This window comes from Balaenoptera acutorostrata, chromosome 6 (assembly GCF_949987535.1).
Source record: "Balaenoptera acutorostrata chromosome 6, mBalAcu1.1, whole genome shotgun sequence".
Taxonomy (NCBI): Eukaryota; Metazoa; Chordata; class Mammalia; order Artiodactyla; family Balaenopteridae; genus Balaenoptera; species Balaenoptera acutorostrata.
Window position 1 is genome coordinate 60,896,853 of NC_080069.1, and position 12,605 is coordinate 60,909,457.

General features: G+C 41.9%; 1 protein-coding gene across 14 annotated transcripts in view; it reads left to right on the forward strand.

Moving 5' to 3' along the window:
* The window catches only part of NFIB (nuclear factor I B), a 446,931-nt gene that overhangs the window by 209,428 nt on the left and 224,898 nt on the right, over window positions 1–12,605 (forward strand). For 7 of the 14 annotated variants that reach the window (XM_007176758.3, XM_057548177.1, XM_057548182.1 and 4 more), the window contains exon 2: window positions 7,501–8,032. In XM_007176758.3, coding sequence (XP_007176820.2) covers window positions 7,501–8,032 — 532 coding nt within the window. Of the gene's footprint in view, window positions 1–289; window positions 1,481–7,096; window positions 7,119–7,500; window positions 8,033–12,605 lie in introns of those variants that run through there. The other 7 variants (XM_007176763.2, XM_007176757.2, XM_007176760.2 and 4 more) reach the window with 7 other exon arrangements.

Genomic DNA, 12,605 nt, shown 5'->3' on the forward strand with positions numbered 1-12,605 from the left:
CCATTCGTTCCTTTCTCCGGCCCAGTCCGGCTCAGTGCTTCTCCCACTCGGAGGTTCCCGCGGTTTAAAGAGTCCGCAGCGAGCACCGAAATACCTCTTCCAGGGCGGGTTTTCGAGGGGTGTGTACGTGGTGGTGGGGGGGGGGGATGCGGGACTTGCCCAAAGGGCGGAAAGAAGATCTATTTAAAATAATAAAAAAAAGTCGTGGTGCTGTTGCAGTGGTATGAGAGCTTTAACAAATGAGAGAGAGAGAGAGAGAAGCAAGAGGAGGAGGAGGAGAAAGGTGGGGGGCGGGGGGTGTGGAGAGGCTGGTGCAAAAGGAATGCGCGTTTGCAGGAGGAGGAGTAAAGCGATGATTGTGTAATTAAATAATAAAACAATCCTTAAGTCTGATTTGGAGAGAGCTCGACCGGGGTCCGGAGGGTGGAACCGGTGAATTTTTCAACTTCCAAGTTTTGCAACGAAAGAAAGCGAGAGAGGGAGGGGAAAAAAGAGCCCAGAGCAGAAAAGAGAGGAGTTTGGAGCCGAGCGGGAGAGCGGGATTTATCGTTTGGGATTTTTCAGGAGCGCGTTCCGATCCCTCTGGGTGGCGGCGGCGGCAGCAGCAGCCTCCTCGCTCGGCCGGGTCAGACGCGGGGCGAGGCGCGCGGGAGGGCAGCCGGGCGTGGAGGAGTCGGCGCGGGCAGCGGCGGCTGCAGCCGGGGACCGCGCGCCGCGAGCCTCTTCCGCCCGGGAGACCTGCGCTCGCGCCCCCTCCCTCACCCCGGCCTCTCCCGGCTCCCCCACCCCACCCCGCCCCCACCCCGGCCCTCTCCCGCGCGCGCCCCGCCACCCGCGCGCACTCGCTCACGCTCCCCCTCGCGCACACACATGGTCGGCTCGCGGCAAAGTTTCGCCTGCGGTCGCCACTCCGGGATCCTGCCGCAGTGCTCGGGGCCGTAACCTTGAACTTTCCCAGCGCGGTGACACATTCTCCTCGCTCTCCCTCCCGCCCTCTCTCCTGCGCCCCCCTCCCCGCCTTTTTTAAAAAAGCATTTCACCACCAACCACCACCCCAATCCAACCCACACCGAATCTTCGCGCACCCCCTAGCCCCCAACAAAAACAACAACTGCAAAACAGAAAACAAATCCCCAAACCCAGGCGAAAAGCAGCCAACACCGGCGGCGGCGGCGGCCTCGGCGAGCACGGCCAGCGCGCTCGGACTGCAGGAGGGTTAAAAGTGTAGATTGGATTTCACCCCGGGAAATCTAGCACGCCGAGTGAACTTGAATCTTTGGCTATTTAAGGAGGACTGGGTTTGTTGTGAAGTTGCGGTGATCCAGCGCAGAGCCCCGTCCTGATTGATCGCATCGCGGGGCTCAGATGACTGTAAAATGAATAGATGAAATTCTTGCTTCTCGAAGATTTTCTTGGGCATCTCCGGGAAAGTGCGTTTTAAGGCGAAGTCATGATGTATTCTCCCATCTGTCTCACTCAGGTACATGCCTCGGTCACTTTCTCGAGCTTTCTCTCTAGCCCGAAATGCCTTTGTTTTGTTTTGCTGCTCTCGTCTGCGGACAATTAATGGCTTTAGTTAACCTCCGCACACCCCGGTCCCCCTCAGAAGAAGTGGCCCGGGGTTGCGGCGGGGTTTGCAGGGCGGCGCGGGAGCCGGCGCGCGGCCCCTAGACCACGGCCACCGCGCGCGCCGAGCCCAGCGTCCTGGGCACGGAGAGCGGGCGCCCGCGCCCTGCCAGGGCGGCTGGGCCGGGCGAGGCCGCCGGGGATGGGCAGGGCCCGGGCCCGCAAGCGCTAGCCCGCGCGCGGCCCCACTAGTGCCTGCTGTACCCCTGCCCAGGGTGCCCGCCGCCTCGCTTGCGCGCCGAGGCGGACTCCGGCTTTAGAGGAGCTTTAGAGGAGGACTGAGCCCTTATAAACAACCGGTGAACTTGGGCGACGGGACTCCAGTAGGAGTTCTTGTGGGCGCCTCTGGACTCCGCTGCAGGCAGTGGGCGGGAGACGAAGCGAGTCGGAGGTTGTGGTCCGGGGGCCCATTCCTTTGCTTAATTTGGGGATCTGAAACCCAGGTCCATCGCGATCCGCACTTTGAGGTTTCCAGTGACCACGCCACAAAGGCGGTCTGTACGTGGAGTCGAGTTAGTTGGTCGTGGTGAAAGTTAAGGACTTTTAAAACATGTTCATTTTGTGGAGACCTGTTCCTTTGAAGATATTTGGGCGTAGGACAGAAAGAAATGCTCGAAAGTAAGGTCATTTAAATTTTTTTCACTCTGAAAATTGTCCTAAGACTTTAGGAACAGTGTTATGAAATAAAATAGTGGCTTTATACTTTTGCAGGAACACAATTTATATAATTTTAAACCAGTCGGTCAAATGGTAAAGTGCCGAGACCAAACAGACTTACCTGGGGGCATCTTTCATCGCTGCCCAGCTAACTAACCAACTGACGAGCTGACTAAATATCTTAGCCCAGAGTTGTTATTTGAAGCAGTATTTTAAACCTCTAAAGGTATGGGGCAGTTGACTTCAGCTTTTAGGAGGATATGTCACGATTAGTAATTGAGAACCATTTTCTTTGACATTGGCTTAAAAACTAAACAGTTGAAGAAGTGTCGCCTAGTCTAAGGTGTGTTACAATTTTTTAAAAATCCAGTATCATGATGATGCATTTTTCTGATGAACAAATGATTAAGGTTTCAATTGTATGACAATTAGAAGCCATTGTGATTCAAAAGGACTGAGGCATTCATAAATTGTGAATGAAGATGAAAACAATGATAAGGCTTATTCAGTGATTGGATACAGTCCTGTAGCTTTTTGGCTGACACATTTTTTATTGTTTATATTTTGTTTGGCATCTGAGTATGATTAACTTAGATATGGCTATTTTCAGCAAGTAAACGTGCACTTTAATTTAACAAAACTGGAAAAATGAGTTGCTGAGCTATTTGTATTTTTAAGGCTGTGAATAATGGCCAATAAATACGATGATGAAACTGTTTCAGGTATAACGAATTGCCTTCAGCTGCAAAAGTTACCTTTCATATTACCCATCAGCAGGATTTTTTTCTCTCTTTCTGGTAAACCACATCCATTTGACATTATTTTCACATTATTGAAGCATAGTTCAAATAAAACAAATTGAGGTAAGATTTTCACTTGCAAAGTGCTGTACCACTTACTCTCATGTAAAGGATTGCTTTTCTATATTAGTTCATATTTCCAGCATCGGCTTTTCAGAAACATTGCTAGCGATTACATTGCATTTTCGGTTTCCTCTAAATATGTATTGAAAAGTCACTAGCTTTATCTAAATTTGTGTAAGTTAAAAATAATATTGTAGCATCGTGACATATGGAATATTAGGAGCATATACAGCATAGTCATTCAGCTATCACATTAGTATTCAAGGGTGCATGCTTACCAACACTAATTCATGATGACTGATATTCTCTACTGTTTTAATAATGTAAATCTAAGTTGACATATTGAAACTGTTTTGGGGATTTAAGGTCTAGACTAGAGAAGAAATTTTAGCTTTAGAATTCTCACTTTAATATCTGTGTGACTTTATAGGTAGTGTAAGGTGTTGCAAAAGTAACATTAACGGTGTTACTTTGATTATCAGACCAGTAGTTTAGTTTTGTATTACAAGAGCCTAATAGCTGCAGCAAAACATTTTTTAGGATATGTAAATACAAAATAGAGAAACATTCTTAATTGATTGAAAACTTTACTAAGTGTTTCAGTTGTCACAAAAGGATATCTAGGTTTTAGAAAGAATTTTCAGAAGGAGCTACAGTTAAAGTTGATATTTATCGAAGTGTTATTCAAAAGTATCAGTACATGGATATAAATCTGTATTTATGTATCAGTATAAATCAGATGTAAAAAGAAAATTAAGAACCATCATATATGATTTTGTATTTGCTTTTTCTAAAAATAATGTAAATCCTTAATAGTATAACTTTCACTTGGAATGATTGCATTGAATTTTTTTTTCTTTCACTGTTTCTCAAGTTCTTAAGGTACATTTAAAAAAATGGTTTACTGTTATATAGCAGTGCTCCAAGAACATCTAGTATTTACTCTTCCGCCTCTATATTGGTCTAATTTTCCATCCCTTTCATGGAGACCACTGTTTCTGTGAAGAAGAAGAAATATTTCCAGTAGAATTAGGACTGTTTACTTTTATATTTGAAATTTGTAACTAGGTTATTTATTTTATCAATCTAGTTCAACTAAAGGAAGTTTAAAAAGAGAAAGAATTGGCATTACTGAATGCCAATGTGTTTTAATAAAAATTCTGAGAGAGCAAGGTGGCATATTACCTTAGCATAGAGCCATTAGATCTTAGATCATTTACATGCTTTCTTAAAAAATAATTTTCATAGTTGTTTAAAGTATTATTGTGATAATCTATTAATTAGGACATCTGAATACCTTAATCACTTTTTTTTTTGATGAAGACAATTTACTATGCTCCATATTCATATCATTCAGAATCACTAAAAATATATTGTAACAGCATTAGAAAACAGTCATACTTGGGAGATGATATTTTAGTCATGTTAACACAGAAATATATGTGACTTGCTGAAAATCTCTACTTATCACTTTTTTGAGGCTATGTCTCCATGTCAGAAGTAAGTGTTTTGCTTGAAAGGAATTCACATAATAGTAAAGCCCTGAAAGATATTTATAAGGCAACTGTGGACTGAGAAAGTTTGCTACTTCTATTTATCAATAGGAAAAAAGTATGTTTTAAAACATTACTTGGCAGCATTGGCAACAAACTCAAGGCAGCCTTAAAAAACATTGTTTTGTGTGCATTTGCTAAGAAATTCCAAATTCAGCCCTCAAATTTGCATTTTGATTGTTTAAATAAGTTATGAAAATTTTGAGATCTGTTACATGATAGATGATTGGAAGCTCAAACAAATTTAATCAAAGTATGTTTGATGTCTTTATAGGAAAATGAAATGTTACTGAACATAGTACTTAAGGATAAAAGTACTTAGAAGTTAACACATTGCTTAATATCTGTTAAAATAATATCGTATTTTTAAAAGTATGGCAAGGGTAAAGTGAGTGAGGCAAAGCTCCTCCCGCCCCCATGTACTCTTTACATCTCAAGTTTTTAGTTCATGAGTATATATGTATGTTTTTTGATCATATCAATAAATCATAGTTAAAGTCAGAATATAGGAAGTGAGTTCCCAAAGCATGTTTGAGTCCACATCTCCTTGAGCAGGGTTTCCTTTTGCATATATTTCTAAGGGGGATAAACAAAGTTTTTGTAGTTACAGTGAATGCTGAAAGCATGGCATCAGAAAGTATATGGAGATAGGGAGGTCTTATCATGGGCTGTGGTTGCTGTGAGCAGGGCTGCCTTCCCACACAAAGAACAGATTGTGGTTTAACTCTTTCCATGGCCTAGTTTAATGTGCTCGCATAGTAACTGAATTGTTCAAATCTCTGCTGGAAACTACTGATCGGTTTAATGATTTCCTCTATGGCATTTGGTTATGCCTCATGCTGTGATGTAATCATCTACATTCTGTATTGTTATAAAATTTTGATTTAGGTTTATTCTGCTCTAGAAACATTTTACAGCAATATGTTAAAACACTTGAAAACTGCGTTATTGATTGGATGGGATGTACACCTCTTCCGGATCTGAACTGCACACTGCGAACATGCTGCAGTCTTTAGCGTTGAAACTTTGAATTTGATCTTAAAAATGAGTTCATAACTCTATGGGAGTTTGGGGGTGTCTTCTTTGTTAGAGTGTCATTTGTGATACTTTCATCATTTTTACCTGATGGAATTCATCAGTCTGCTGATTAAATAGAATTTATTCCACATAGCTCAGGGTGACCAGCACTAAGATGGCAATGCTCACTTGGGATATAAACAGTTAGAGAAAGTTATTTTGTGGTTGAGGTGACAATACAGTGACCAGAAAAGTGGCCGCTGTGGAAGTTCTCATTTGTTTCAGATCTGGCCTTATTGCCCGCGTACAGTGTGCATAACTGGATGTTAAGCTCTTTCTCGGAACAGTAAGAGGCCTGAGCTTAGGAGACAGGTTTTACCTATGGCAGGAAGTAATGAAATACTGACTGCTTTGGGAAGTAACTTGAAATAACTGGAGGTGCAAATTATCTGCCACTCGTCGCCGCCTCCCTCCCTTATAAAAGGCTTACATGAAACAGGCAGGAAAAACGCAGGAGCCTAAGGTAAACCACTTAATTCACAAGACGGGATCTCTCCACGTGCAGATTCACAAGTCCATGCATACGGGCACCCACAGCCCTGTCCAAGAATTCAGAGGCGTAGCAGATGAATTGTATTGATTCCACAAAAGCAGGGAGTGACCAGCGGTGCACTCCTGGTGTCACCCTGCCACTGCATGCAGAGACACAAAGAATGTAAAGTTGGTGCCAAGTTGCCATTTTTCATTGTTCACCTCAGATTGATTTTTAAGGGGTTTAGAATAATTGCCACACTCATGTGATCGGTTAACAAATTAACTGACTCTGTGGGGCTTCAGACTCTATAGGAAAGCTGCCGGAAGAACATCCGAGTCAATTCTGTTTCAACTTTAGAAACTTTTATTTAAAAATGCAAGAGCGTGTCTGTGGGTCTGTGAGAGAGTGGCAGTGCGCGCGCGCGCGTTTGTGTGTGTGTGTGTGTGTGTGTGTGTGTGTTGGGGGCCAGCGTTGCTGGTGGAGGGAGGGAATGCGCTGCTCAAAGTATGGAAACCTTCTGTTCAGGACACTGATACGACAAGCTGTGTCCTTTGCCCACTTTCCCTCACTGTATACCAGTTTCTCTAGTTACCACTCTTGGAATGGTGCTGTTTCAGTGTTGGAATGTTGGACGTTTGATAAGAAAATGGATCAAGTTTAATGGCGCATGCTCTTTGTGCCACCAGCAGCCTCTTGCTGAGAGCATGCTCCAAAAGCGGGAACTGTGTGGCATTACACTGAGCATCTATATGCTTTGTGTTTCTGTGCCACAGAGAAGAGAAATGAACTGTGGCATCGCTCCTGCCTTCTGAACAGCTCTGCTCCGATTAAAAAAAAAAAAAAACTCACTGTGTTCTTTGTAAAATGGTACTGCTTAGTGTTAGTTGGTCAATCAAATATTTAAATATTGAATTAGGTGCCAAGCATCTTGGTCGCTTACGTTTTAAAGAATGTAGGATACATGGTGGGGATGAGGGGGATGGGGCCAGAGTGGGAATACAAATATAAACCTTATTTTCTTTTTTAGGAGGGAGAATCAACCTGTGAGTTTTGGTGGAAAAGGGGCAGCTTGGCATACTTTATTTTCTTCTGGTCCTGCTATTTTGATAATTTTAAATAAGGAAAGAATGTTATTTTTATGCATAACTCTTGGTACCGAATTGGGAATGGGTTGTGGTCTGATGTTTTGGAGCCTTTAAAAAACTAAACTGACTGTGTATGTCTTCTTTTTCCTCCTCATCTTCCACAGGATGAATTTCACCCATTCATCGAGGCACTACTTCCACACGTCCGTGCAATTGCCTATACTTGGTTCAACCTGCAGGCTCGGAAACGCAAGTACTTTAAAAAGCACGAGAAGCGAATGTCAAAGGATGAAGAAAGAGCAGTCAAAGATGAGCTTCTCAGCGAAAAGCCTGAAATCAAACAGAAGTGGGCATCCAGGCTCCTGGCCAAACTGCGCAAAGATATCCGCCAGGAGTACCGAGAGGACTTTGTGCTCACCGTGACTGGCAAGAAGCACCCGTGCTGTGTCTTATCCAATCCCGACCAGAAGGGTAAGATTAGGAGAATCGACTGCCTGCGACAGGCAGACAAAGTCTGGCGTCTGGATCTAGTCATGGTGATCCTGTTCAAAGGCATCCCCTTGGAAAGTACCGATGGAGAGCGGCTCATGAAATCCCCACATTGCACAAACCCAGCACTTTGTGTCCAGCCACATCATATCACAGTATCAGTTAAGGAGCTTGATTTGTTTTTGGCATACTACGTGCAGGAGCAAGGTAGGAGCAGATTGTTCTTTCTTCTAGCCCGGCACACACTGCCCGCAAACCCCACACAAGGAACACCTGGCTTGGGTTAGATGGTCCTGGAGGCGCCTAGGTCTCATTCACCTGCTCTGGGGAGAGTGGCATGTCCTCCTCCACTTGCTTGTCCACTGCCATGCGCAAGCTATGGAAATAGGCATGGAGCTTTCCTACCTGGATAGGCATGGATATTTAAAGACCACAAAGAGATGAGTTTTCAAGTGTGTCTTTGAAATAATACGCTTTTTCAAAGACACAGAATAGTCTGAAAGCTGTAGTTTATTACACTTTATTTTTTGTCCTCGGCTACATTCTTTACATCCAGTCATCTTTTCCCAGTTTGAAAATGTAACTTGATTTATGAATAGTCAAACCGTTCTTTAACAATCTTTGCATTAACCTCCTAACTAACGAGGTAGATCAACTTTGTTCACGAATCCAGTGCTATTGCCTTGGAAAGATAGAATTAACATTTCCTATTACAGAATGCTTAAGATAGCCAGTATCAGAAAGTATACCTTACGTAGACCTAGATTTATTTAATTTAAATATTTCTATCAATACCTACTTTTGATTGTGTAACATTTGCTGTAGATTAAAGGGATCATAGTTCTTGTCTAAATAATTTATGTTATAATATTTTCCCAGAGTGACTTGGGAACACTTAATATTGTTCGTTTACTTGAGTGTAAATTCATAAAACTTACCGAGGAGGGAAGTCGCAGCTCTCCTTACAGAACAAAAACAGAAAGTACACTGGTTACACTGGTTTAAAATAAATCTCAAAAAGAATGCAGAAACCGCATACCGTACCTATTTTTAAAAATCCTTGATAAAGAGAGTGGTATAAATGTTGCCTGAATGATTCAAAAATAGGTGATATATTTTGCTGAGTGTTTTCTGGGTTCATGAAACATGTTTATTATTTTTATTTTTCTTAATATATTTTCTTTAAGGAGGTTTAAAGAAATACTTCAAATAAATGTCTCGGTATATAGATGTCCTTGTATTAGCACAGTCCATAGTAAAACATTTTAAAAAACAACCTACCAAAAGTGGACTGTAGTTTAATCTGCCATAGGTGGTGGGTCATTTGCTTAACTTGGCCTGGTGGTAGGGAAAGTGGCCTGCAGATAGCCAGGTGGCAGACGGTTATCTGATATGTGTTATATAAGTGTGGGATTTAGTAAATGGTATGAACTTCATCATCATCCCAAAATATAAAAGATCAGAATTACTCTTTTGACTCAGAAATCTAGGTACTTACTATGTGCTTTTTGTCTTTGTATTTCCTTGGTATAGTTTTAGAGATACGCTTACAAGTCATTTAAGAATTTCTAGTTTAATTTTAAATAATGGTGCTTGATATCATACATTTGGAAATATTGTTTTTTTAATGAAAGATTGCATTTACTATTTCTATACACTTAAAAATTAAAGTCCAAGTAATGACGGTTTGGGGAAAAAAAATTTTTTTTTTTTCCTGTGTGTCCCAAAATAAAAGCTCATTAACACATGACACTTAATTTGATTGACAGCTGTCTAGGAGGTGACATTTTAAGGTGGGCTGTATATATGTGTTGGATTGACTGTCAGTGTGTTTGTAAGTCTGTGGTGAAAGTCAAGGCTGGAAGTAAAGTTTTAGAAAGTGGGTCATGTAACTTTTTAGTGCAGGGAGGGAAGGTTTGCAAGCACTTCACTGCTGCTCGCCTTTGAACTTGCTTGAAGGCTAGTCCTTGAGGTGTGCACGCATGAACATTCACTCCTGGGGCAGGCAGCCAACTCTCTTGGTTGATGAACTGACAATAAAGAACATATCCTTTGGATTTGTGAAGATAGATTGAAGAAAGAAAAATGCATAAATGCCTTCTGCATTGCACCATCGGTCATGATAGTCATAAAGTTGTAAGCAACTCTTGCAGACCACATTTTCAGATAGAACATTGATTTTGTTGTTGTTTTTAGTCTCTCTTTTACAAACCTTTCATTATTTTACACTGTGCACCTAATTTTTATCTTCTGCTACCTGTGAGTGCACCGTATCTTCTTAACATCTGTTGGCTCTTTCTTTGAAAAAGTCACATCAGGATGCTTTTGTGTTTTCCTTTTTTCAAAATTTGTATCTTTTTCCTTTGGTCAAATGTAGGTTAATCATGTCATTTTGCAGTGCATTTGATTAAAGAAAGCATTTTAAAAGATAAGTCTGTAGTCAGTCAGAGGGCTGCATATCTCCCATCGTGACTTTTTATTTCTCCTCTAAGTGCATGAAAACCCACTTAAGTATGTTTTATCAATCAGGTGAAAAAGTATAAAGAAAAACATGAAAGAAGAATCAGAAAAGAAAAATGTAATGTTTGCAACAGAATGAGCAACAGAATTACCTTTCCCCCCTTTTTTCTTTCTCTCCCCACTTCTAAACGACTGGGAGGAAAACATGAGAAAGAACAGAGAGAATGCCAAAGATGGTTGCCACTGGCACCAGGATTGGCATCAGACCCTCTTTGTTTAGCTCAGGATGCCTGTGATTTGTTAGTTGGCATCCGCATTGCAGTGTGGAGTGATGTTACAATATATTGACAATTTCCAGATCTAGAAATGTCAATAGTCCTCTTGGTTATTTATACAAGATCACAAACTGCATCTCTTCTGGAGGATGAAATAAAGACCAACAAATAATAAAGTTCATTGTTGACCAACTTCCTATGCTTTTTCCCTCTTTCTCTTTTGGTTCAACCCACACTTTTTTTTTTTTTTTTCATGCCCAGCAGCCTCAGCCTCATCTTTTTTTTGAAATGTGGAAAGAGTTACTAGAGCTTTGACACAAGCTCTAGTGCTACATCTGCATCTGATACAGTTTTGGGGAGAATGTATGCATTTTGAAATCAGTTTTGATATATAGTTCATTAGACTTGTGCATCCCATGGCCGCAAGGGAGAATTTCCTTTAAAGCTAAATCTCTTTGTTATTCAGCCTCTTCTGTGCCTAGAGTCTGGTTGACCACAATTTAGTCCATTTTTGTATTGCTCCATGTTTAGGGAAAGGGTCATGTTCAATATAGTCATTTATAAAATGATGCCACCACCCCCCCCCCCCACTTTACCTAAAATATACACATCATGTGGGAGTCCCTGCGTTTAAATCCATAAAATCATTTGACGGTATTGATTCAGAGGGCTGCGCTTCGGCTGTTTCGTTGCTACAAGAACCGCCATTTTGTTTGTGAAGTGCCAGGCGAGAGGGAAAAAAAAGGCAGACACTGTGCTGGATGCCAATAATGGTTGCCAGTGGCACCGAGGTTGGCATCAGACCCTCTTTGTCTAGTTGCTGAATGCCTTTGATTCGTTGGTTGGCATCCGCATTGCAGTGGGCACACTGAAAAGTTTTTGACAATCCCTGAATGAAAGCTGCTTGCTTGTTTGCTGCAGCAAACCTTAGCTGATAGAAAACCCTTCCTTTTATCTATTTTTTTTTTTTTTTTAGGTTTCTTTCTTTTTTTTTTTAAGATGGTGACAGATTAAAGGAAAAAACGGCTCTAAAGTGGCCTCCATTTTCCCCAAGATATTAAAGATGTCCAGTAATTCTTGGGCAGGTGGTACCTATTCCCCATATTGTCTTTGTTAACTGCCTTCTTGAAAGCAAAGCAAAACAAAACAAAACAAAAACCAGGCGAGCCTCGCACAGCACACCTTCCCGGGCCGGCAGTGTGCTGTAGGATGCTGGGTGTGCTCTGGGAAGGGTATGGAGGGCTCGCTGTCTGCAGGGACACGGAACGCACTTGCCAGGACTGACTGTGGCTTTCAGTCACATCCCTGCTTATTTCTTAGGCAATTTTGAGTCCCTTCAGTTTCCACACTTCCAAATTTTACAGTAACCCACTGAGAGGACCTTTCTATTTTTTTTTTTTTTTCTAGTTAGTAATGTGTAACAGGGTAAACGTTAAAAAAAAAAAAATGAGAAAAAACCTTCATGAGGAAACCTAACGTCAGGAAGACCAACCAAAAGGCTGCAGTTATTTTGGTTGAAGTTTCCTAGATAGTTTGTATTCATATTGCTTTCTGGTTAACCACCATTATCTCGTTAATGAAGAGGAAGGATTAGCCGTGATACCCAAAAGGCTGCACAGAAGGAAGTCTGGTCTATGGAGGCGTTTAGTGGCCACACTGTGTCCTGTCTGAAGGGTGGCGTGGGGTAGGGGGCTGGACTTTCTCTGAGGCAAGAAAGGGTTTTGAAGAAAGAGATGGGTCACTACACACTAAGATGTTTCAAGATCTCAAGAGAGAGTAACTGTTGTCATGAATTTAACAGATTCGAGTTTCAACTCGGTCAGCCTGCCTGATTTTTGGACTGTGCTTTGCACTCTTATTAAACATGTTTTGGAGTGCTAAAGAGGCCTGGAACCTCGTGGCTCTCATGAGAGAGGAGTTTCCTTTTTAGCCTTGTGGAATCCTTAAAATCGTGGATGGCAACTTCTGTTGTTTTATTGGTAACTGATATGATGATCAAAGTGCATTTCGACATTGTGAAAAACGCGACTTGTTTACAGGGGAAG